This window comes from Danio rerio, chromosome 1, assembly GCF_049306965.1.
Source record: "Danio rerio strain Tuebingen ecotype United States chromosome 1, GRCz12tu, whole genome shotgun sequence".
Lineage (NCBI taxonomy): Eukaryota > Metazoa > Chordata > Actinopteri > Cypriniformes > Danionidae > Danio > Danio rerio.
This window is the reverse complement of record NC_133176.1, coordinates 51,271,970-51,299,905: the sequence shown is the minus strand read 5'-3', so window position 1 is coordinate 51,299,905 and position 27,936 is coordinate 51,271,970. Positions and strand designations below refer to the sequence as shown.

Below are 27,936 nucleotides of genomic sequence, written 5' to 3'. Positions count from 1 at the left end.
TTGGCACACTTTGGGCCCATTAGTACCAATTGAGCATCATATCCCACAGCCTACCTGAGTATTGTTGCTGCCAATGTCCATTCCTTTATGATCACAGTGTACCCATCTTCTGATAGCTTGTTCCAGCAGAATAACGCACCATGTCATAAAGCGCAAATTATCTCAGATTGGTTTCTTGAACATGACAATGAGTTCACTGTACTCAAATGGCCTCCACAGCCACCAGAACTCAATCCAATAGAGCACGTTTGGGATGGGGTGGAATAGGAGATTCGCATCATGGATGTGCAGCAGACAGACCATGTCAAAATGGACTAAAATCTCTGAGGAATATTTCCAGCACATTGTTAAATCTATGCCACAAAGGAATAAGACAGCTCTGAAGGGAAAAAAAAGGGTCCAATCCAGTACAAGTAAGGTGTCTCTAATAAAGTGGCCGGTGAGTGTATATATTTGCTAATCACTCCATATTACTCTTACAATTGTGCCTCAGGCTGCAAATGCTGTTTTTACTACACCATGACTTTGCTTAAAGGTTAAGATCGATCGATAAGTCCATCAATCTGTCAATAATTACAATTCACCCAAGATTCAGTTACACATCAAGGTGTTAGCCTTTCATAACAAATCAACTGCAAATCACAAAGTGCTTTCCTTAAACACATCATCTTGGTTCTCCAATGCCTTCCTTTAACCCTCTTCTGGTGTGAAGACAACCAGACCTTCTCCATTACTTATGAGCGACTTGTTTTACTTGGTGTGAAAACACTGATGTGGGATTTGTGTAGAATTAAGCCATTGGTCTGAGCTCACGAGATGTCGGAGCGGGGAGAGAGAGAGAGAGAAAAAGGTAAATCAATATGCTGCCCATCAGCAAGGCTTAAGTGCAGTGTTTAAACCTGCAGCCAGGAGAATTCAAAGCAGAAGAGGAAGAGATGCCCGCTGGCCAACAGTTTAAAGTGCAGAAAGAACTGCTGCGTTGTAAATATTGTTAGACGTTTTTATGAGAAACAGATCGCAAGAACATTACGCTTCGGTAAAACGGATATGGTAATCATATTTCATTACTTTATGAATGTTATATCTGATAAATATGCAAAGAGTTCTGCGGGACAGCGGGAGACTTCTGTGACTAAATCTCATGGTGGTTTACTTCATCAGCACTTCAAAATGCTTCTAAAAAGGTGTCTGGTTTGTTTTAAAATCTAAAAACACATTCAAAACTCGCATATACAGTGTAGTTTCTTATATTAAGGATTCTGGGCTTGATGGAAATGAAAACATTTTAGCCTATTGATAAATGATATCTATGATGTACAGTTGCAGTAAAAATGTTAGCCCTATACTTGAAAAAAAAAAAATACATTTTTAAAGTATTGCTTATTGGAGTAAAAAAAATTTAAAAACATTTTTAAACATAATTGGTTTAATAACTCAAGTCTTTTTTCTTTGCCATGATAGCAGTGTGTAATATTTTTCGACTTATTTTGCAAGATGCTAGTATTCATTTTCAAGGTGCGATTTAAAGCCTTAACTAGTTTATTATGTTTACTATAGGCACGTTAGGCAGTGGTTTGTTCTGTAGCCAATTGAAAATGAAAAAAATAAATAAAAAATCTTAAGAGGGCTAATATTATTGTCCTTAAAATTTTATTAAAATATTAGAAAACGTTTTTATTTTTGCCAAACTAAAATACAGTATATAAATATAAAAAATCATAGGAAATACTGTGAAAATATCCTTGGTCTATTAGCAGCACTTAAAAGTACTTAAAAAAGATTACGAATTTTTCAGGAGGGCTATTAATTTTGACTTTAACTGTATTTAACAACAAAAACTTTATTTGTATGAGGTTAAAAGCGACATTTTAATACATAACCTTTTAATGGACCCTTTTAACAAGCCTGTTATGACGCTTTATCAGAATCTTAAATGCTTAAAAGATTTTAAATATTTATATAAAAAAAGAACGTATGAACATTTATAAGTATTTATGTATGTATTATATCATCTTTGCTTCAAATTACTAAATTACTACTTGTGCGAGGCGTTTCTAATGCAGCGTCTATGGGACAGGACAGTAAATTTGACGTTATTCTCTCCTCTGGCTGACGTCATCAGTCTCACATATTTTTTTTTTTTTTCATTTTTTGAAAGTCTTTATAACATCATGGTGAATTTTTTTTTTTTACAATTTGAGCAAATAATATTTAAAAAGATATATATATTTTTTGTTGTATTCTCCCATTCACTGCGCTCTAAGTTTTGCCAACTATGACGGCTTCCGCTACTGAGAAACCCGGAAATGTGAAAATGTCTATCATGTTAAATGTTAATACTTTGTTGTCAACATTACATTTAATTTTAAATGTAATCACAATGTAATTTATTAATCTTTTGACTGTGATTATATTATTTTCTTTACTTTGTTTTTTAACAAAAATGTTGCCATAACGACGAAGTGATCAAAACAGCCAAAAATCTGCCTATTAAAAATAATCGGTAAGTCTTTACAATAAGGTTGTATTAGAAAATGCATTTACTAGAGTGAAAAAAACAACAAACGATGCATTTATTACAGTAGTTATTTATCTTTGTTAACTATTGTTAATGGAAAGAAAGTGGTCACACTTTATTTTGATGGTCCGTTTGTTGAATTGAAGTTGCATTGCATCTACATGCCAACTAATTCTCATTAGATTATAAGTAGATTGTTAGGTTGGGGTTAGGGTTAGGGTAAGTTGACATGTACTTACAAAGTTTCTTATAGTCAGTTAAATGTCTGTTGAAGGAACAGTATTATCCCTTTGCAACAGTTAAAAATTAACTACCTCATTACTCCAGATACATATTTTATGAGGTTTTTTTTTTTTTTACTCAGAAGTACCACTGCTGGACTTGGTTGTCCATTAGCAACAAACAATTTCCCCACTTGCTCACCAGATGACACAAAAGACAAAAACTGTTTCTTGGAATACCACATGACAAAGTGACTTGGAAACATGACCTACTCAATGAGGATTTGAGATATTGGATTTGGATCCCTTATTGTTTTTTATTTTTATTTTTATTATTATTTTTTTGTTGTTGTTGTTCTGCCACAGAAAAGCAATTTGTTACATTGTTTGAAAAGTTGTATATAAAAAGTTATTGTTCATATTATATTCAGTCGTCAGTGTCTAATTACCACACTGGGCCAATGTTGCAAATCTGCAACATCCCAGAACGCCTTGCATATGAAGGTCTCTCTAAAAAAAGGTCAGTATTCTATTGTACTACCCCACATGATAATTTTCCCCAAATATCAGTTTTTCATTTTTCTAAAACTTAATTTGAGCCTGAGAGGGTTAACAGATATTAAGCAGACAGTCTACTAATACTCAAATGGACCATCAAAATAAAGTGTTACCCATAAGGTTGCTCATTGTTAGTTTGTTAACTCAGAGTGCATTACTAATGTTAACAACTATGCATTTGGATGTTAATAATGCATTCGTAAACAATGAACTATGATTATTTAATGCTGTACAAGTATTGCTCATTATTAGCTAAATTAGTAAATACATTATCTTGCATTAATGATAACACTTTAATTGAAGTAATAATTCACACCATTAAGTACTGGCTGATTACATGCCTATTATTAAGATAATAACTGTTTATTAGCACTTATAAAGTTTGATCTTATTTTACATCCCTAATCCTACCTAAAACTTCTACATCACCAACTATTAACAAGCAGCTAATTAGTAGTTTAGTGGGTTTGTTAATAGCATGAATTGTACATTAAATAAAGTCTGACCATGTTAACTAATGAAACCTTATTGTAAAGTGTTCCCAAAGAATTTCTTAAGAAACAAATGACACTGAGATCTAATGTAATGATCTTGAAAATTCTACTTTTTCTGCCATCGTTGAATTATATTTAGTCAGTTTAATATTAATAAATGCTCTCTTCATGGGAAACTTCTTTTTTAAACAAGTATTACCAACCCCCAGATTTTTCAGCAGCAGTGTACGTCTTTCTACTTCATTACTTTGATTAATAGACGGATCAAACGCGCTGAATAAATCTACCGCGAGGACTGATAGAACTTTTATCCGAGAAAAAGTAAATCATTAACTCACCTTCTACATCTCAATTAGAAATCAAGTCAATCTCTAGGAAAGCGTTATGAAATTGTAAATCACCTGAGATGATGGATGCTGTTTAATTTTCCTCTTTCATTAGGACGCTACATGAACGCGACCACACATTTCCATCAACCAGCGAATCTGAAACCAGTCCAGATTTAAAACACACACACATTTGGGATTTTCTGTAATGTGGCAGCGAGTAGACCAGATGTGCCTTCAATCCAGATCACAGAAGGACCAATCAGATGAAGGTAAAATGCACCTGGTGCCATTGGCTATGCTGCTTCTCATATTGTTTGGTGAGCAAGCAAACCACATGAAGAATTAGCCAGGTATCAGTTCAAAATAAGACAAGTCTATTGTAGGGTCTGAGCCAGAACAACACACCCAATTGTTTGTATTATTTACTAAGTATAATACACACCAACACTCACCCAAGGCAGTCCTTGTGTTTTTCTTGCAACCCCCAATGCAAGAGCAAGATATATGGCTCAAGAGAATGTAAGTTGGCCTCAAAACTCTTACAAACAGGTCAGTGTTAGGTGTAATTAGTTACAAAGTAACTAGTTACTGTAATTAGATTACATTTCTGCAGAAGAAAGATGAAAGGGATTACTTTTTTTTTTTGGCCTTTGAGTGTGTGAATGTGAGAGTGCATAGGTGTTTCCCAGTGCTGGTTGTGGCTGGAAGGGCATCCACCGTGTAAAACATATGCTGGAATAGTTGGCGGTTCATTCCACTGTGGCAATATCACTGTGTTTTATGGATATGTAATAGGCATACGGCTATATGAAGAGAGAATTTTGAGTAGGGCGGGAAGTTTCGCGAATCTCCGGATGCCCGCAAACGAGTGATGATCTCCCGGTAATCTCGGGTCTCCCTCCCGGTCCTCAAATAGACTACGTCGCGTATCCTTCTCACTCCTCCCCACCGCATCTCTCCTCACTCTTCAGACACGTCACGCGCACATTGTCAATCACCACCAAACCACCACCTCTCCTGACAGCTGAGCGGGACACTGCAAATTAAACCCTCACACTCTGACCAATGTAAGGAGAGTTTACTCGCACGTGACTAGTTTTAGCTCTTTTGGTCCGATTAGAAACTTTGCAGTGTGAAAGCGAACCGCTCCCAGAGCAAAGAGCAACAATGTAACATTTGTAATCTCTGTTTCAGAACAACTGAATCGATTCACAGGTGTGAAAGCACCCTTAGTCTCTGTAACCGATGAAGCATAATGACAAGCAAACAGTGACCGGTTTCCTATACCAAAATTTTGTTTCATGTATTTAAATCGCAGGTGTCAAACTCAGTTCCTGGAGAGCCACAGCTCTGCACAGTTAAGCTTTAACCTTAACTAAACACACATGATCAAATTAATTGACTCCTCCAGGCTTGTTTGAAATCTACAGGTAAGTGTTTTGAAGCTGGGTTGGAACTCTGCAGGACTGCGACCCTCGGGGAACTGAATCTGACACTCCTAATCTAAACTAACTGCACAATTTAGCATTACACAGTGGATATCAATTATGTTGTCCACAAGGTAGGTTTTGAGTGCCAATCTGAATATACAAAAGAATAGAATAAATGCATGTCATGAAGGGCTTTATATTATTTTCGTTTTCTCTACTTGCATCAAAAACTGCCTATAACACATTTTCACAAACAGTGTATTTGACTGATCAGATAAACGACACACATTTATTGCTTTTTTCACCTTCAGTTTGCCGCTTACCGTTTTTCATTCTATGCAACAACTCTGAATGTGCTTTTTATGGAAAAAGATTTGCAGAACTAACAAGAAATTGATTTTTGTATTTAAATCCATTGTTTCCACAACCATGAATTGGGAGTCAAGCCCTTATGAAGACAACAAACTACTAACAAACCTCAACCAGACCCTTCCCCCTTGGGTTGAAAATAATCTGGACTATATTTAAGACATTTGAGGAAGTTTAGAAACAGTGCTTTGCTTTAACAGAGAATAACTCCTTTTTTGGAGAGACTTTGTGTATTACAACTATAGATTTAATCATGTTTAACAAAAGGATGAAAGGACAAGTGTAAAAAGAATAATAGGACCGCTTTGACAGGCTTTCCCAATTTAGGCTTTGACTGAAGCATTGTATGGAACTTCTTCATGCTGAGCTCATTTGCGTTGCAATCTTACGTGTGTAAATTGTAGCCTTGAATTCTGAGGCATTTACTGCACATGAGAATGGATTTACACGCAAATTAGCTCTGCTCATATTTCACAAATGAAGACCCTGCATTCATAAAAATGATGCTTGCTGTTTGTTCAAACTGCTTATTTAAAATGTGCCGAAACATCGCCATTCATGAGGTATTTATTTATTATTATTTTGGTTCAACTGAATTGTTTTATGTTCAATTCAAGTTTGTAAAAACTAATAATTTAACTTAAGTCCCTCATGTTCTCTCAACCCAAATCGATAGTGTGGAACCCAGCATTGTTTTACAATGTGTGTGTGTGTGGGCACAAAAAGAGTGATGAATATGAAGAATTGTGATAAGTATGCACAAGTTGAAGTCAAAATTAGTAGCCCTGGTAGGCCTAATGAAGTTTAACAGAGCAAGTTTTTTTTTTTTTTTTTTTTTACAATATTTCCTATTGAACTGAGGTAAACCTCACTCCTCTGAACCCAAAAAGGTGCTCTAGTGACAGATACTAGGGGCCATGGTCTTTAGCCTCCTTGTTAGAGCAGCCAACTCCCATGCTGAGATTCACCTGTTTGATCCCAGTTCTGATGGTGTAGGACCGGCAGGTTACATTGGTGCCATGACATGGATGGGAGTGAGGTTAAAAGGGGTGAGTGTAACAGAGGCCAGCTAGTGCTGTGCAGGTAAACCTCACTCCTCTGAACCTGAAAAGGTGCTCTAGAGACAGACACAAGGGGTCATGATCTTTAGCCTCCTTGTTAGAGGAACTGACTCCAATGAGGAGAGTCACCAGTTCAATCCCAGCAGCTTAAAGTAGGTTGGGTAGTGTAGGACCGGCGTGGTTCCATTGGTGCCATCACTACGATGGGAGTGAGGTTTAGGGGAGGGGGGGATGTAACAGAGTCCAATTAGTGCAGTGCTGTGCATGTGAACCCGACCCAACTGGCTCTCATGCGGAGAGTTACTGGTACGATCCCAGCTTGGTGCGGGTTGGGTGGTGTAGAACCGGAAGGGTTACACTATAATATTTTTTTTCTTCTAGAGAAAATTGTATTTGTTTTAATTCAGATAGAATAAAAGCAGTTTTTATTTTTGAAAAACATCTTGAGGTCAGTATTATTAGCCCTCTTAAGCATTTTTATTATCTACAGAACAAACCATCATTATACAATGACTTGCCTAATTATCTTAACCTGCCTAATTAAGCTTAGTTAAACTTTTAAACTCCTCTTTTAGCTGAATACTAGTATCTTGAAAAATATCTAGTAAAATATTCTGTACATGACAAAGATAAAAGAAAGCAGCTAATAGAAATGAGTTATTACAACTATTATGTTAATAAATGTGCTTAAAAAATCATCTTTCCATGTATCAAAAAAAATACAGGGAGGCTCATAATTCTGACATCACCTGTAAGTTGCAAATGATAATGATTAGAAGATTGCATACAAATCAATCTTCAACCAACGAAACATGCTCTCGCAAGAAAGTGCTTTAGAAAATAAGACTCCTCCGGGTTAAACAACAACAGACACGCTTTTAAAATACCACACGATTAGTCATAATTTCATTAGATCAAAGGTCAATAGCAGTGGAACTGTTGCCAGGCTCTTTACTAATCAGCGTTTTTCTCCAGTTCCTCAGACTGGCTTTGCATCACTCTATAATTTTCGGGTGTCATGATTTGCTCCCGAGAACACAGAGATGAAATGAGAGAAATCTTTCCAATTCACTGGCTCATTGATTTCTCTGCGACTCCAAATGCCTTTTTCCTTCTCCCGCCCGTTATTTGAGGTATCATTTTGGGCCCGTGTCAGAGGCTGCCGTTCATGTCTGCTTGTCGGCAATATTGAAGGTCATTTTCTGTCCAGGGCCGTGAGATATACCGATACACAGACACCATGCACATACAGATACTGCCGCTTCCTACTTACAGCTGAAGTCAGAAAGATTAGCTCTCCAGTGAATTATTAAAAAATATTTGCCAAATGATGTTTAACAGTGCAAGGAAATTTTCACAGTATGGCTGATAATATATTTTCTTCTGGAGAAAGTCTTATTTGTTTTATTTCGGCTAGAATAAAAGGAGTTTAATTTTTTTTTTACCACTTTAAGGTCAAAATCATTAGCCCCCATAGGCAAGATTTGTTTTCCATTGTCTAAAGAGCAAACCACCATTATACACTGATTTGACTAATTACCCTAAACTGCCTAATTAAGCCTTTAAATGTCATTTTAAGCTGAATACTAGTCTCTTGAAAAAACATCTAGTAAAATACTATGTACTGTCATCAAAGCAAAGATAAAATAAATCAGTTATTAGAAATTAAAACTATTATATCTGGAAATGTGTTGAAAAAATCTTCTCTCCATTAAACAGAAATTGGGAGAAAATGTACAGGGGGGCAAATAATTCAGGCAGACTAATAATTCTGTATACTATTGGTATAATGTTGCATTTTACGCTGATTTGGGATTAACATTTCCACTTGAGTCCACATGCACACACATACTCATTTTCTAGGATGTGGTTATATTTAAGCACTTTAGTTTAGCCAGTTATTAAAACGCTGGCATCGTTTTCTCATCCTCATTAAAATGACTGATTATTTCAAAGTTTAAAAAGCATGCAAAAACACTTTAGCTGTCATAAAAGTGGCTAATATGACTTTTGAGCTTGTTTTACACACAAATCTTCATTATAGGGACCAAGATTAACATTCCCCGATCACAAAAAAAAAAAAAAAAAAGATACTGGCGAGTATGTGAAACAAAGAACAAGTGTCTGGTCATTTTTTAATGAATTCTAACATCTATAAAATTAAAAGATATAAAATCACAAAAAAAGTGTGTCATAACAATATTTAATATGGGTATTCACTAAATTTTCATCTGCCAAAAATGGTTGTAAATATCTACATGCATTTCTATGTAGTATTGTTGTTCTTGCTAAGTAGTGCTAATGTGCTGTCATGTCAGCGCTGAAAAAATTACTTCACAGCCAGAAACATTTTTAAATCATGTTAAAAAATATAACGGCTGCATGGTGGCTTAGTGGTAAGCACTGTTGCCTCACAGCAAGAATGTCGCTGGTTCGAGTCCTGGCTGGGTCAGTTGGCATTTCTGTGTAGAGTTTGCATGTTTCACCATGTGTTGGCCTTGGCGTTTCCTCTGGGTGCTCCAAATTCCCCCCAGTCCAAAGACATGCACCATAGGTGTATTGGGTGAACAAAATTGACTGTGGTGAGTAAACGAGTGAGTGTGTAAGGTGTTTCTCAGTACTAGGTTGCAGCTGGAAGGGCATCCGCTGCATAAAACATATGTTGGGATAGTTGGCGGTTCATTCTGCTGTGGCAACCTCTGATAAATGAGGCACTAAGCCAAAGAAAAATGAATGAATGATATATATACAAACAGTATACAACACTATATATATATATATATATATATATATATATATATATATATATATATATATATATATATATATATATATATATATATATATATATACAAACAGGGCTTTACTTTAACACCCGCCAAATGTGGGTAGATTTGAGCTGTGGCGGGTTAGACAGACACCTCCACTAGCCACTTTGGCTGGTTGGAAATCATTTTTAAATTGTAGTTTTCTTATGCAGGTCGCACACCAGAAGCGCCGCATGGCGGCGCGGAGCGCAGCGCCACAGAGCGCCATCTGATTAGTTTCATGTTAAATATCATTCGAATGTGCGCGTCTGGTGTGTGATACTCTAAACTGTCATGTGCGCGCTGTGTCGCGGCGCCGAGCGGCGTTTCTGGTGTGCGACCTGCTTTATAAGCAGGGTTCGACAATAAGAATGGCCCGATAGTCGTGCAATTGTGATTGGTGCAATTGTGATATTAGAATCTAGTTATCCAAGGGTTGTTGCAATAATGAATGGACATTAAATCGAGAGTGTTTCAGACTAAAATTTTTAAAATCTTACTCACTTTTTACCTTGCGGCTAGGAAATGCACTTTACATGCTTGGTTATTAAATTGTATGCCTTTCTGGCCCACATTTTATTCACTTTTAATTTTAAAAAGCTAGAAAATGCACTTGCCACATTATACGCACATCATACACACTTTTAGTACTATATGGTTACTCCTTTAATAATTAATTATTGTTGCCATTTTATCTTTTTATCTCTTGTTATTATTGTTGTTGTTTTAGATAAATAGGACTGCACTGAAGAGAAGGGCAAACATTCATTTCATTGTATTTTGTACAATGACAGTAAAGATTCTGATTCTTCTGATTCTGATTTATACATATATGGGCCATAAAATCCCTGACTATTGTTATGTGTGGTAAAGTCTAAAGTGTAAATGGAAAAAGAATCTCCAAAGTTTTTCTTTTGCACTCCAAAGAAGAAAGAAAGGAGTTTAGAAGGGCTTCAGGATGAGTACAGTACTTGTCGTTTTTGGGCCAACAGCTTTCTTTCTCACCTGTTCTCCTGATCTTTCCGTTTCTGCGCGAAGTATTTTTTCTTGACCTCCTGGAGCTCATGGACCAGACGTTCAATCTCATACTTGTAGCCTTCAGCCTGGGACTCGTGCATGTTAAGTTCTGCTGTGAGAGCCTGTGGACAAAAACAAACTGGATTGGATTCAGACATCTTAAACAAACTTTTCGAAATTGGACTGTACTGAAATGAATGAATGATTTTTTTTTTTGAGAGTGTATGGGTGTTTCCCAGTGATGGGTTGCAGCTGGAAGAGTCCTCCTCCTTTCTTCTCTCTCTTTCATCCTCTCCTTACATCCATCCATCATTCTTTCTTCCTTCCCTTTCTTTCTTTCTTTCTTTCTTTCTTTCTTTCTTTCCTTTTCTCCATCCATCCATCCATCCTTCCCTTTAAATATTCTGGTCCTTCTCATTCCTTTATCTTTCATTCTCTCCTTCCTTCCTTCCTTCTTCCTTCCATCCATCCATCCATCCATCCATCCATCCATCCATCCATCCACCCCTTTGAATATTCTGGTCCTTCTCCTTCCTTTATCTTTCATTTTCTCTTTCAGTCTCTCCTTTCTTTCTTTCTTCCTTCCTTCCTTCCTTCCACCCACCCATCAATCCATCCATCCATCCATCCCTTTGAATATTCTGGTCCTTCTCCTTCCTTTATCTTTCATTCTCTCCTTTCTTCCTTCCTTCCTTCCTTCCTTCCTTCCTTCCTTCCTTCCTTCCATCCATCCATCCTTCCTTCCATTTAAATCTTTTGGTCCACCTTCTTTCTTTCTCTCTCTATCATCCTTTCCTTTCTTCCATCCATCTATATATCCATCCATCTATTCATCTATCCATGCATCCATCCTTCCTTTCTTCACTCCTTTCTTCCTTCCCTTTAAATATTTATTTCATTCTTTCTTTTTTCTTTCTTAAATGAAAATATATTTAAGTTAACTTTTAGCAAAAAAAAATCATTCAACTGATTGGTTAAAACAAAATGTTTATCCACATTTTATCCAAATTTATGATGAAACAGCACAGCATTTTTAATCAAGCTATGTGATAAATGTGATAAAACTGTGAGTGAGTGTGCTGTTTGCTTTTACATGCAAATTTTACATCAATGTCTTCATTTCTACAAACTTGCCAGCAAACATGATCTTCCTCGAACCTCTAAAGCAAAAACAATAATTTTAGTGTAATTACATCCAGTTTGTCACGCTAAAGTTAATTTAGGTATATTTTAATATTAAGTAAATGTATTTTTGTATGTGAACAATAAGTCGTGATTAAACAATGAGCATACACTTGCGACATTAAAATTTTAAAAACAATTCAGCGTATCAAATGCTACTAAAATTAGACTATAAGAAAAACTATAATTTCTTTGATTAATTCAGAAGTGAAATAGCTTGCATTTATGCTAATCATCTAGACTACTTGTTTAGTGATTACTTTTGTTACTTTTTAACTAATTGTGTAGCTATTTTCTTATTTAACTATCATTTTAATGAAAGCAATAAATTATCTGCTCCTAGCTCAACATAAATGCCTAAACACAGCTCAAAATCATGGTAAGCACTGGAACTCACATCCTCAAGCAGCTTATTTCTTCAATATCTGCAGCTTTTGGCGCTTCAGTTATGCTGCAAACCATCTAAATATTGCAGAGCATCTAAGAGGCCATTTGTCAATTACTTTAAAACATTCGTGTAGCCGCTCTCGCCCTCTCCGCTATAAATGTGTCCTAGTTGTACAGTAGTGATCTATGGCTGAGGATGTGTTGGCCAGCTCATTTCTCCTGCGAGCGAGAAATGGAGAGATTTCCTCTGCGGCAGATCATTGATCTCCGTCAATCTTTGCACATATCAGTCAAGCTCTAATTGTCATTCATGCGATGGCGCCGGAAACCACCCACATAGTGCAGGTGACCCGACGGCCCAGAGCTCGGTAAATCAAAAGATACAGGCAGAAGAGAGAGGCGCTTAAAGAGGAGACTTTACATGGAGAATTCCCAAATGTGCTGTGTAGTCGAGAGCTGAGTGTGGATTTAACTATTCAATGAAGCAGTGCATCAATTAAAAAAAAAGAATAGGTTTAAAAAATATAGATCAATAAATAAAAAAAATGTCAATTTTAAATGAATAATAAAAATATGAATTAAATTTAATTAATTAAATAAATTAAAGACAATTGATTGTTGTTGTTTATAATTAAAATATCATTTATTTCGAAAATTGGGAATGTATTAAAACTTTATTACACATTAAAATATAAATACATTTTAAATATAAATAAATAATAACTCAATAAATACGTAAACAAATAAATGAATGAAAAAATAAATGACAATTATTTTTTTTGTTTCAAATGTTTTTTTTATTAAAATATTATTTAATGAAAGTAACAAGTTCTTGCAATGATAAAGTATTGAACATATATATAATCTGCGAAAACCAAAACAAATCTGAAGGACATGCAAATTAAGGCTGTGAATTGAGCAAAACATTGCAGTTTAATCACCCATTTATAAAATGATATGTTTAACACATACTGTAACATTTAAATAAAATCTAAATAAAATTTAGTAAATTAAATTAAATTAAATTAAATTAAATTAAATTTAATTTAATTTAATTTAATTTAATTTAATTTAATTTAATTTAATTTAATGTTGTTTTGATGTTTTTAAAAATATAATTTATTTAGAAAATTTAATATGCATAAAATATGTATAAATATAATTGTCTGCGAAAACCTAAACAAATCTAAAGGAAATTCAAATTAAGGCTGTGAATTGGACAAATCATTGTATTGTTCAATCATTCAATAATAAAAAGATCTTGACAAGTACTGTGACATATAAATAAAATAAAATAAAATTTAATTAAAATAAAAAAATGTATGTAATTAAGGACAATGAATTGTTGTTGTTTTTTATGTTTTAATTAAATATTGATAATGTTTATTTAGAAAATTGGAAATGTATTAAAAATGTATAAATTTGAATAAATATATATATTTTATAAATAAAAATAAAATAAAATAAAACGATACAATATCTATAATCTGTGAAAACATAAACTAATCTAAAGAAAATTCAAATTAAGGCTGTGAATTGACCAAAACATTGCATTGTTCAATCATCCATTAATAAAAAATGAGCTTGTGACACATACTGTAACATAATAATAAAATAAAATATGACATATTTTTGATGATATATTTTTAAATTAAAGTAATATTTTCCATAACTTTGATAAGATCTTGCAATGACTTCAGCAAAGTTTAGTATCGAAAGTATCTATTAAATATGTGACATCTGAAACATATTCGATAGTTCAAATTTGGGTTGTAAATTGAGCTAAAATATGCATTGTTCAATCATTCATCATTCAAACGATTCACTATAAGATTTTAAATCAACAAAACACTTAATCTGCTGTGAGGTTTCATGCAGCAAATAATAAGATTCCGACTCGCACGGGTGTTTTACAAAAACAAAACTCCAAACAAGCATGGAGAGTCCAAAGACCAGTGTTAATTAATGTTAATTTCCTAAAGGGGGCTGAAGCAAGAGTGCACGCTTCAATCAAAACAAAGAATGGCAAGATTTTGCCCTTCAGCTCATTAGAACTGCTTCTGTTCTAATGTTAATTACGATAGGCTTTGTTTATTTAAATCTTCGCCAGTGATGCTTGCACAGCGTAACTCATTTTAAACTCGCCTTGAAAGTATTTGGATTATCATTTGACCATTTAAAATGTGTTCCTTGCTTAGGGCGTTTTTGGCATCAATGAAATTTTCTGCTAATGTAACATTAATGTATTTTCTTAGAAAATAATTAGGCAAAATATATTTTAAAGTTCCTTGTTTAAATAGATGTTGTGAAAAATACAATACATATTGTGTCAAAACTACAATATGTATATTTTAACAACAGTTCTGTCTGGTTCTTGAATATTATTGGCTGATAGCCGTGCAATATTCTGCAAATAACAGCACTCATACAGCCTCTTAACCCTTCAAGCATGTGTAAAATATTTGTACAGTTTGACAAATATTGCTGCTGTTGGACAACACAATGTACTTTTGAGGCTTTTTTAGTCAAGCATGTTGTTTAGATTGCAACTATACAGTTTATTTATAAGGATAATGCCTTTTTAAAAAATATTTATACTTTCAGAGCATTGGATTCAGTGCATCGGCCGCCATCAACCTATATGAGCAGATCAAAGAAAGTGAGGGTTAACGTTCCACCTCAAAATGGTGACAGAAACCGCATAATAAGTCCTTAGGTGAAAAAACAGCACTTTCTTAGAGTAAATTTCAAACTACAGCGGATCAAATCCTTATAAATCGGGTAAGTGACATTCTAAGTCGATCTTTCTCTTTTGTATTTTGTATTGCTTTATTTATACAATAGTAATCTGCACTTTAAAAAATGCAGGGTTCCACACAATTTATTTGTGTTGTCCCCAACAAATTTTTTTTTTGAGTGTGGTAGTGTTTGCTTTGCTCTGGCTTTTCAGGTGAATTATTGTGAAATTGCGATTGCAACAGAGAAACACTGAGAATTCTCTGTAGACTGATGACCTTTCATGCCGTTCAGCCTTATAATCCTAAAATGTGAGCAAAATCAGCTGTTTTGTCATCACTAGATATTACGCTAGAGAATCATTCAAATACTAACAAAAATAGCAACAGTTTCAGCTGTTTTGACATTCAGCTGCAGATATAAATAAAAGGCAGAAGAAAGTAGTTCCTCAAACAAAAGGGATTTTGAGACTCTCCGTGTTTGATTTTTTTTTTACATATATACATGATTATGCTGTTGAACTGTTGTATAAAGCCAGTATTACACTTGTAGCATTGCGATGTGGCTGTATATCGCCACTGGTGGGACTCGACACTGTTACTTGTGTGTGTGTGTGTGTGTGTGTGTGTGTGTGTGTGTGTGTGTGTGTGTGTGTGTGTGTGTGTGTGTGTGTGTGTGTGTGTGTGTGTGTTTTATTGTATATGCAGTGATGTTTGCCCTTAATGATTTTTTTTTCGGATATTACAGTGGCCTAGTCAAGTCCTGACCTGATTCCAATTAAAATGCTGTGGCCTTAAATGACAATTCATGCTCAAAAACCTTCTAATGTGGCTGAATTACAACAATTGTGCCTGGATGAGTCCACAGTGCTGTAACAAACTCATTGCAAGTTGTTGAAAGTGTTTGATTGCAGTTCCTGCTACTATCAGTGTTCCAACCAGTTATTAGGTTTAAGGGGCAAACACTTTCATACAGGGCTATGTAGTTCTGTATTAATATGTTTCACTTAATAATAAAAACGTTTGTTTCAAAACTACATGATGGGTTTAATTGTGTAACTTTGACTTTAATTTAAATTTGCTCGATGATCTGAACCATTAAAGTGTGACGAATAGTCAATAAAATAAATAAGAGGTATGGTACGTTAAGGGGGCATACACATTTTCACAACACTATATATATATATATATATATATATATATATATATATATATATATATATATATATATATATATATATATATATTTTTTTTTTTTTTACTCTAAGGGCCTCCATGCCACCCTCAGACTGTTATTTTTAAGTTCAAGGGCGCCAGTGAGTTTTATACTCCACACTGCAGATATTCTAATAGATCAGCGCTAAAATTGCCGAGCTAAGGTCTTTAAAGTCTGTTAAGTCCATTTTTCTAAAGAATGGCCAATGCAACAGAGCACCATCTATAGTCCCGACTGCAGAGTTTTTAAATCCTGAGCCAGTTTCCTTGATCCTAATGTCGGTCATTACATCACAAAAACCTGATCAAAACGCAGCTTAAAGATCAACCCATATATCAAGGCCATATGGATATTATAAGGTCAAATAAGGCTCAGCGAAGTCTCATAAGTTTTTAACTGCTCTCATCTCTGCTTCTTGCTTTTTTTAATAGGACGGGGCGAGGAAGCTTAAACTGAACCCACTCATTAAAAATGACATTAGTGGTCGCTGTCTCCAGATGGACCTGCACTCTTAATTAAGTGGTGAAGTAACTAATTATTCATTTTGTGTGATGGAAGAGGAGTGACGAATGATTTATGTGAGAGAGAAAAAAAGGCAGTGGAAAAAACGTTTTACAGAGGAAAAGTAGCTAAAAACAAAAAGAATAAATAAATAGTGTAAATAAATAGGGGTTTTGTATACATTTTTAATTTGACAATTTATTTAATTAACTTTTATACATTTTAAAATGTATTACTTTATTATCATTATTATTATTATTTTATTATTATTATTATTACTATTAATATACATTTTATTATTATTAATTTTATTATTATTATTATTATTAGCATTTTATTATTGAAATTATTATTATTATTATTATTATTATTATTATTATTATTAGTATTATTATTAATAATGTTATTATTATTATTATTATTATTATTGATGTTGTTATTATTATTATTAGTAGTAGTAGCAGTAGTATTATTAGTATTATTATTAATTTTATTATTATTATTATTAAAAAAATTTAAAGTATTTTTCTAGATTTCAGAGAATAGATAAGGTAAGAAGAGCACCTTCAGTTGTTTGGTCTTCTCTCGGAGTGTTCGCTGATAAACCTGCAGTTTTTCAGCAGCTTCAGGTCCAGGTTGTCGAGCAAGAATGTGTTTCAGCTCAACATAAAGTTTCTCTTTCTCCTGCAAACACAAAATACACACCACATATACTATAACAACTACTATGTACATTTCAAAGGTAACAAAACAACTTCAACTCTGAAAACTGGACTATAAATTTACTTAAACTTCTATGTTCTGCTTTGACACAATCTACATTGTAAAAGCATTATAGAAATAAGGATCAATTGGAAAAAAAGTGTTTTTTTTTCTTTTGTAAAAGTCTTATTTCTTTTAGTTCTGCTATAATAAAACATTTTTTAAAAATGTTAAGGTCAACATTATTAGCCCCCCTAAGATTTTTTTTTTCTCTCAAATGGCTTCTGAAATGTTGTCCAACGAAATGCCTAATTACCTCATTAACCTAGTTAGGCCTTAAAATTGCACTTTAAACTGCATATAAGTATCTTGCAAAATAAGTAGTAAAACTTTATGCACTGTCATCATGGCAAAGACAATAGTATATAGACAACAGTTATTAAAAATTTGTTATTAAAACCACACTCATCAGCCACTTTATTAGGTACACCTTACGAGTACCGAGTTGGACCCCTTTTACCTTCAGAACTGCCTTAATCTTTTGTGGCGTAGATTCAACAAAGTACCAAAAAAATATCCCCCACACCAATACACCACCATCACCAGCCTGAACCATTGATGAAAGGCAGGATGGATCCATGCTTCTATGTTGTTGATGCCAAACTTTGACCCTACAGTCCGAATGTCACAGCAGAAATCGAGACTCATCAGTTCAGGCAACGCTTTCCAATCTTCTATTGCCCAATTTGGTGAGCCTGTACGAATTGTACTCTTAAGGTTTGACATGTTGTGTGTTCAGAGATGCTCTTCAGCATACCTCATTTGTAACGAGTGGTTATTTGAGTCACTGTTGCCTTCCTATCAGCTGGAACCAGTCTGGCCATTCTCCTTTGACCTCTGGCATCAACAAGGCATTTGCGCTCACAGAGCTACTGCTTGCTGGATATTTTCTCTTTTTCAGATCATTGTCTGTAAACTCTAGAGATGATTGTGCGTAAAAATCCCAGTAGATCAGCAGCTTCCGAAATACTCAGACCAGCCCGTCTGGCACCAACAACCATGCCAAGTCACTTAAATCACCTTTCTTCCCCATTCTGATGCTCAGTTTGAACTGCAGCAGATCATCTTGACCATGTCTACATGCATAAATGCATTGGGTTGCTTGGGTTGCTGAAATGTGATTGGCTGATTAGAAATTTGCGTTAACAAGCAGTTGGATAGGTGTACCTAATAAAGTGCCCAGTGAGTATATGGTTAAAATATGTTGAAATAAAAAGGCTCTCTATTAAACAGCACTTGGAAAATATCTGAAAAAGAATTACAATTTCATGGGAATGCTAATATTTTTGCCTTAAACATAAAGCATGACATAAAATGCTTATTAAAAGCACTCTAATTTTATTCATAAGTGGTTTTATTTTATGTGTAGAGCGAAAATTCCCAGTGCTGTTCATCTAAATATTTCCAAACTGTCACTAACTTTAAATCTAAATTTACAATCTATAACAATATGAAAGTTCATTGATATGCAAAAGTCTATCTCTAAATATAAGTTGTTGTTTTTTTTTTCTCTCTCTCTTCAAAAGACTTAAGATATTTGTTAGTTCACTGTGAGTTCAGAGCATTATAGAGATCTCTTGTTTATTGTTAGTGGTATGATCAAAAGCGATGAAGCCATTTTTCAGTGTCACATCACAGAAAAAAACCCCAGCTGTATTCAGGAGACTGACAGCTAATTCATTTTGCAAGCTAGTGTTAATTATCCAAGTGTTTGGAGGAAGAAAGATGGATAACTAAGATTTCTTCAAAGCACTGACCAAGTTACAGTATCACACACACACATTTGCGCGGATCATCACTGATGCTAATTAGAGAGTGAGCACTGACCAGTTTGAACTCATCAATGCTAATAAATGCAAACTGTCTGCTGTCGAAAATGATCACTAATATAAAGGCTCTGAATTTTCCACGGAATATAAATGATGTGCCACTGGAGAAATCCCGAATCCAGAGGGTTTAGGTTGTCTGAAAGAAGATCGTTCATGATCAAAAGGACCGGCATTTTCAATGAAGACACACTCATGGCCTTTGCAACCACAAAACAATTCTTTGTCTTAAATGCGTCCACACACACACACACATGCATTCACTATAGATTTACTGCAGAGTCAAAAGCTTAAGCCTTTTTTTAGAAATAGACTCCCTAGAGTTAAACAGTTGAGTTTTATCATTTTTTAATCCATTCAGCCAAGATAGGGGTTTGATAGGAGCACTCTTAGCTTAGCTTAGCATAGATCATTGAATCAGATTAGACCATTAGCATTTTTTTCTTATTAAAGCTTGACTTTTCTGAACTTACATCATGAACAAAGACTGACAGAAAATGAAAAGCTGCTATTTTCTATAGGCTGATATGTGTAGGTATAGTGGGTGACACTTCAAAAGGACCATTACCGGCGTGAATGGCACCGCCGCTGCACTAAATGATTAAGAACGTCTTTTTAGGTATAACCTCTGGTTGCAACTATGCTACCAGGGGGCACAAAGGGGCGTGATGCAAACGGACAGAAACTTACAGTAGCTGTAAATATTTAGCGAATTGTAAACGAAGATGAAATAATAAAACAAAGCATTATAATTCTTCATTAATCGTTAAAAACTTGTTAACAAGCTTTATTATCATTGTAAATGTGTTAAGAAAAATAAGGATTCATTTTAGAAAGTAAAATTAAAGAAATAAGCCTAAAAGACAACAAAAATGAAATTACAAACATATCTACACAAATAAGTAGGCCTATATAAATAAATAAATAAAGCAGCGTATTAGCCTAAATATAAGTGATGTACAGTGTTTGTTATTTTAAAGTAATAGGACTAAGACAGTCAATAAACAAGCTTTTTCATTTACGTTTTCATTTACATTTTCTATTTTTTTACATAAATATTAAATGAATAATTAAATAGGCCTAGATAATTAGTTATTTAAAGACATTATGGAACCCGGAGAAACGGTACGGCGCATGGTCTAAAGAGCTCCTAAGTGAAATGCTACTTCATTAAAAGCATAATAATTATAATAAAATAATTTTGCCGCAAGATGTAAATTAAGTCTCACAAGTTTATTTTGAATAATATAGTTTCAGTTCAGTTTTCAAAACTTCTAGTTCTCTTTAAATTATAGTTGTTGTTTTTTTTGTTTGTTTGTTTGTTTTTACTTTTTAAACATTTAATGACTCAGTAACTTTTGTGTTTCAATTTTAAATATTCTTATATTCATTCATTATACTCATGTTGGTGTAGAAATCAAGGGAATTTGCTGCCATACCATGACTGTAGAAGGCACAATGATATTACCGATATTATCGATGTTACCTAGCTGGGGACTATTTTCTGATGCTGCATAATATTATTGCGCCTTCTACAGCTGTGGTATAGCAGAAAAGTTCCTAGTTCTTAGTATAGTTCCTAGCAATATCAGCCTAGAAAATAGCAACTATTAATTTTCCGTCTGTCTTACCACATGATTTAACCAAAGTAGATTCAAGCTGGAAACAGGAAATCACTAAAACTCAATTTGGATTAATGCTAATGGTCTAATCCAATTCAATGATCTATGCTAAGCTAAGCTAAAAGTGCTCCCGCTAGACCTGAAGATCGGCTGAATGGATTCAAATTCTAGTTAAAGCTTTAAAATGAGCATATTTGTGTTTCTTCAACACACTTTCCCTCAGAAGCTTCTAGTATTTTGTGTCCTTTTTACTTTTCTGTGTTTTTTCACAGCCACGGTGGCTAACTCTTCAAAATTTTAGCAATAGTGAAGTGAGAGTGTGTGATATAGCGATCGAGTCAGCCAATGAATGATTTATGACTGTGAGGTATCTGGACTTTAATACACTGACTTTTATAGGATCACAACAAGGCCAAGATCAAACCCGGTGTCAGACTGTACCTTTCCTCAACTCTGTGTCTCACACAAACATCTGCACTCATAGGGCTTTATCAAAGATTACATCACTTCAGCATCCTAAAAAAACATTTTCAGGGCCCGACGAGAGCTGGGCTTTGATACTGATAATGTTGCTTGCATGTGTGGGAGACCCGCCGACCTGTCTGTTTACCTCAGTCTGCCTGTCTTACTGTATTTATCATGAAGAATAACCTCAACATGTACTGTATGACAAACGGCTTGGGGCTTTCCTTCCTTTCTGAGAGGTTAGTCTTTTGTCATGTCTCTTGCATACAGATCCTAAACGGATTGTTGTGGGTTCAATACAAGTTAAGCTCTATTGAATTACTTTTCTCTTGAATGTTGATCACAGACCTTGCTATCTGGGCAAATCTCAGCACAGTTTGTGACGCTGTTCCTTCTTTAGAAGGGACAGGCATTTAAGAAGATTTTATTCACATACAAAACATGCTATCATATATGTGCTAACAAGTGGATTCAGACTTTATTGCATAAGAACTTACCAATGTTCGATGTGACTACAGAAGAGTGCAACTTTAAATGCTAATGGTCTAATCTGGTTCAATGATTTATGCTAAGCTAAGCTAAAAGTGCTCCCACCAGAAGCGGAGATTGACTGAATGGATTCAATAATGTTAAACTCAACTTTAGCTGACTTTAAAATGAGCCTAGTTTAAAAAAAAAAAAAAAAAAAAAAGTGGAATGTTCCTTTAACGTTTTTATTCATTCATTTATTCATTTTCTTGTCAGCTTAGTCCCTTTATTAATCCAGGGTTGCCACAGCAGAATGAACCGCCAACTTATCCAGCTAGTTTTTACACAGCGGATGCCCTTCCAGCTGCAACCCATCTCTGGGAAACATCCACACACACACACACACACACTCATACACTACAGACAATTTAGCCAACCCAATTCACCTGTACCGCATGTCTTTGGACTGTGGGGGAAACCGGAGCACTTGGAGGAAACCCACACGAAGGCAGGGAGAACATGCAAACTCCACACAGAAACGGCAACTGAGCCGAGGCTCGAACCAGCAACCCAGCGACCTTCTTGCTGTGAGGCGACAGCACTACCTACTGCGCCACTGCCTCGCCAACGTTTTTATTAAGTTATTAATTTGGTGATAAATATAATTAGTGCGAAAAAGAATCAAAAGTTGTAGAGATTTTCCAGGGACGACCATGCATATTTCAACAAGACCATGCAGAACCTCATTCTGCACACATTACAAACTCCTGGCTACGATGAAAGAGGACACATGTACTTGACTGGCCTGCCTACAGTCCCGACCTGTCTCTAACAGAGAATGTCTGGTGTATTTTGAAGCACAAAATGCAACAACCAACAAAAAAATGACTCCTTAAACACTTCATTGCTTGGTGTTTTCAGTCCAAAAACATACTTTGTGTGTTGTGAAAAGGAATGCAACATTACAAAGTGGTAAAAGAGGTTTTGGAGCACAATATGCTGCCTTCTTTTCCAGGGACACCATGCATATTTCAACAAGACATTGCAAAACTACATTCTGCACACATTTCAAAGTATTGGCTGCGAAGGAAGAGGATATTGGTATTTGACTGGCCTGTCTGCAGTCCCGACATGTCTCCAGTAGAGAATGTATGGTGCATTTTGAAGCGCAAAATGCAACACCAAGTGAAAAATTACACCTGAAACACTTCATCACTTGATGTCTTCAGTCCCTAAACGTTGTTTAATTGTTGTGAAAAGGAATGGCAACATCACAAAGTAGTAAAGAGACTGTGGTGCACAATAAGCTGCCTTCTTTTCCAGGGATGCCCATGCATATTTCAACAAGAAAATACAAAACCACATTCTGTGCACATTACAAAGTCCTAGCAGTGGAGAAAAAGGATGCAGGTACTTAACTGGCCTGCCTACAGTCCCAACCTGTCTCCAACAGAAAATGTATGCCACATTTGAAATCACAAAACGTGACAATGAATGAAAAATTACACTTGAAACGATTCATCGTTTGGTGTCTTCATTCCCTAAACGTTGTTTAATTGTTGTGAAAAGAAATAGCAATATTACAAAGCAGTAAAGAGGTTTTGGAGCACAATATGCTGACTTCTTTTCCAGGGACACCCATGCATAGTTCAACAAGACAATTCAAAATCACATTCTGCACACATTACAAACTCTTGGCTGCTAAGTATGAGTATCCAGGTATTTTACTGGCTTACCTGCAGGCCTGACCTGTCTTCAATAGATAAGGTATGGCACATTTTGAACATGCGATAATGAAGACCCCATACTCTTGCCCAACTTAAGACTTTTTTGGAGGAAGATAGGGACACAATTAAACCTGAAACACTTCAGCACTTGGTGTCTTCAGTTTTGTATTTGTCTTCACTCCTGTAAATGTATTTTAAGTTTTGTGAAAGGGAATGGCAACATCAAGTGTTTACTGTTGACTGTGTTACTGTTAGTGTGTTTACTTTACTGTTATTTCTTAAGTATTTCAAAAATATTCTTTTTGTATTTGCGTTTTCCATACTGTCCCAACTTGTTCTGATTTGGGATTGTATTTCCAATGAGCCTGTGCTGGTTAGATTCCAGATAAAATCCTTATTTTAAGACAGCTTCGCAGTTTGACCTGTGACCCACTAACTGAGATCCATTGCAAAAAAAAAAGTCACACATTCTTGCCTCCACTCATTTGTGACAGCACTTCTGCCGTGACAGCAAAAACAACAACAAAATAAAGTCATTGTGCTTGTCAAAATCTTCTCTGGCTGTCAAGGGAAGGATGTCTCCGTCATACGACAGGTCGGAATCCAGCAGACGTGCAATTGTCGTCCGAATTCTTTGGCAGAGGAAACCGTTGCGTGGGTGTGAAAATGGAGCATGTGTTTCTGTCACTGTCAGTCACACTATGTCTTCTTCATCTCTGAATGGAGTGACACACTGAACATCTGCCTTTAAATCACGCTCGTGCTGAAACGACTTCAGGTGCACTATCGCATGGCCCTTTCTGGTTATTCAGGCTGATACACAGCCACTGAAACCAAACAATGTGACTTCCTGTTTGCTGCTTTCTGTTAGTTAGCGGTGTGTAAAAATACTTCTTATGTAAGAGGATGAGTGTGTATTGAAAATGGGACTGGGTTAGAGGAAGATGGAAATGGAGTGAAAGACAAAGAAAGTGAGCGAGATAAGGATTCGAAGGCCTTGTGATGCGGTCAGTGGATGAGAGCCAGCTATTATCTGTCATTTCCTCTGAATCAGGGAGAATGGAGGAATTCAGATTTGATTATTTATAGATGGCATTGTCTGGAACATTGCGTTTGATTTACAGTACATCGTTTGATGGCTTTAATAATGTTTACCAATAGAAGTGTTTGCATTTGTTTTCATATTGCATGTATAAAAAGTCATTTCATGTTGTAGTTGCCAATAGAAGTGGCGAAAGGAGGGTCTTAAAAACAGTTGTCCTAGAAAACAGAAACTGAATTGTTGTAAAAAAAAATCTAATTATTAAACTGCATTTATAAGTAGTTTCTTTCATTTTTGAGTGCATCCTTTGAAATAAATGTTTTGTCATTCATTTATTTTATTTTTGGCTTAGTCCGTTTATTAATCAGGGGTCACCACAGCAGAATGAACCACCAACTTATCCAGCACATGTTTTACACAGCGGATGCCCTTCCAACTGCAACCCATCACTAAGAAACACCCATACACACTCAGTCACGCACATACACTACGGCCAATTTAGCTTACCCAATTCATCTATAGCTCATGTCTTTGGACTTGTAGGGGGAAACCGAAGCACCCGGAAGAAACCCATGGGAACACGGGTAGAACAGCCAAACTCTACACAGAAATGCCAGCTGACCCAGCCGAGGCTCGAACCAGCAACCTTCTTGCTGTAAGGCGATTCTGCTGCCCACTGTGTCACTATGTCGCCTAAATGTATTGTTTCTTTTATAAATTTGTCCTTTCATAAATTTGTCACATCAATTTTCCAAAAGAAATTCAACTCCAGTTGAACTGTTCCAGACTTTAAAGGGGTCCTATATTATTTTATAAAATGTTGATATTAGTCAGTGTTTAGTGTGTATGTTTGGTCATAAAAAAAGATCTACAAAGTTACAAGTCTCAAAGTACACTCCAAAAAAAGTTATTTTTGCTTTAAAAAGTCTCTTTTGAAGAACTACAATGAACAATTCGTTAAAACTACCAATGTTGTCCAGGGTTTATGATGTCACAAAGTGGCCCAAATCCTGCTCATAGACTAGTCTTCCAGTTCCTGCTGCTGAAAAACATCCCAACAGCATATTGCTCCCAACCCCATGCTTTACTGTAGGGATGGTATTAGCCTAGTGATGAGCAGTGCTTAGTTTTCTCCTAGCGTAACGCCTGGCATTCACTCCAAAGAGTTTAATTTTAGTCTCATCAGACCAGAGAATTTTGTTTCTTATGGTCTGAGAGTCCTTCAGAGGCCTTTTGGCAAATTCTAGGCAGGGAGTGGCTTCCATCTGGCCACTCTACCATAAAGGCCTGATTGATGGATTGCTGCACAGATGGTTGTCCTTCTGTAAGGTTCTCCTCTCACCACAGAAGAACACTGGAGATCACACAGAGTGACCATCAGGTTATTGATCACCTCCCTGACTAAGGCCCTTCTCTCCCAATCACTCAGCTTAGATGGCCGGTCAGTTCTAGGAAGAGTCCTGGTGGTTCCGAACATCTACAAACGATGGAGGCCACTGTGCTTATTGGAACATTCAGAGCAGCAGAAATGTTTCTGTTACCTTCCCCAGCCTTATGCCTCGAGACAATGCTGTCTCGGAGGTCTACAGACAACTCCTTTGTCTTCATGCTTGCTTTGTACTTTGACATGCACTGTCAACACTGGGATCTTATATAGACAGGTGTACGCCTTTTCAAATCATGTTCAGTCAACTGAATTTACCACAGGCGAATTTAAGCCAATAAAGCTGCTGAAACATCTCAAGAATGATCAGTGGAAACAGAATGTACCTGAGCTCAATTTAGAGCTTCACAGCAAAGGCGATGAATACTTATGTACATGTGATTTTTCTGCTTTTTTTTCACATTTTCATTATGCGATATTGTGTGTAGAATTTTGAGGGAATAAATTAATTTTATCCATTTCAGAATAAAGCTGTTACATAAAAAGAAATGTGGAAAAAGTCAAGAGCTATGAATACCGGATGCACTGTATTCACTGACAGTCAAGGTGATTCAAAAATGCCACATCAGCCTGCATTATTCAGTGGTTGTTATCTTGAAATAATATACATTATAATGTCACGACTGACCAGTCAGAATAGAGTATTTCAGAGTAGTGTAATAATAAATAAATAACATATTTTTTATGTTTAACACAACTCCAAACATCAGCTCAGAAAACTCAATCTAACTCTGATGTGAATGTTTAGCTGACCTTTTATGCAATCTAAAGCATTAACTGTATGGCATAATAAACAGTTTGTTGCTAAGGTAAAACAGTCCTGATGAGTCACAGGACCGTTCTGCGCATGAATAAATACTTAACCGCTAATCGCCTGTCCAGATTTGGCTGCACGAATATTAACTGACATGATACACGCCGTGCTTCTTTTTATTATCACACTGCCTCAATGCAAATAATGCAACAATTAGAGTGTGTATCTGTGCGGAAAAACAGAGCCGGGCCTTTGTTTGCAGTAAAGTGATGCATTGTGAATACTTCAAGATCTATAATGGGTATTATATTCCAAATGCAGCCTGTCTCGAAACCGTTTCTAAATCACCAGCGTCCTCAGCCTACAAAAGTGCAGCATTGTCTTGACTGCAATGGCTTTTCGCTATTGTGTCCTAAACGGTGCTAAATTGTGAACGCTGTCACTGTTTTCAGTGCGAGCAGCTACAAAACAATGCAACAATGCCCCGCTGTCTAACGGCTGTGGTGGGTCTGTTTTAAAAAGCATCAAAGGCAGCTCGAGAGCTCAAGTCGATACACAGAGCGACTTTATAATTACACAAAGAGTTATAGTGTTGTTGTAAAGCAGTCAGTGTTAACCTAATTAACACCGCACTCCAATGTGCACTTCTGTGCGGACGTGTGCGGATACATAGCTGGAATTAATTTCAACTGGAGACCATTGGTGTGTTTTATTGATTGGAACTGAGGGCGTGAGGAATTGCATGCAGAAATACAAAATGCTGATTCATTTATGAACCCTGGAAGAAGTTTATGGTGGGACAAAAAAGAATGGCAAAAATATATAATAATCTAATAAATATACATGCAAAACCACCAAATTCCTAACATTAATATACCTTTTAGTGGGGTTCATGCATTTTAAGGTGTTAAACTGCATTGTTAAAGTTAAATGACATTTTATTTAGTAAATCTTTTAATCACCAGGTTTAAAAAACGGGAATTTTGGAACATTTCAAGAGT

General features: G+C 35.6%; 1 protein-coding gene across 1 annotated transcript in view; it reads right to left on the bottom strand.

Moving 5' to 3' along the window:
* cfap58 (cilia and flagella associated protein 58) overlaps positions 1-27,936 on the bottom strand; it is a 184,668-nt gene that overhangs the window by 24,087 nt on the left and 132,645 nt on the right. The window contains 2 exon segments of the mRNA NM_001077556.3: positions 10,793-10,926; positions 17,390-17,509. Coding sequence (NP_001071024.3) covers positions 10,793-10,926; positions 17,390-17,509 — 254 coding nt within the window.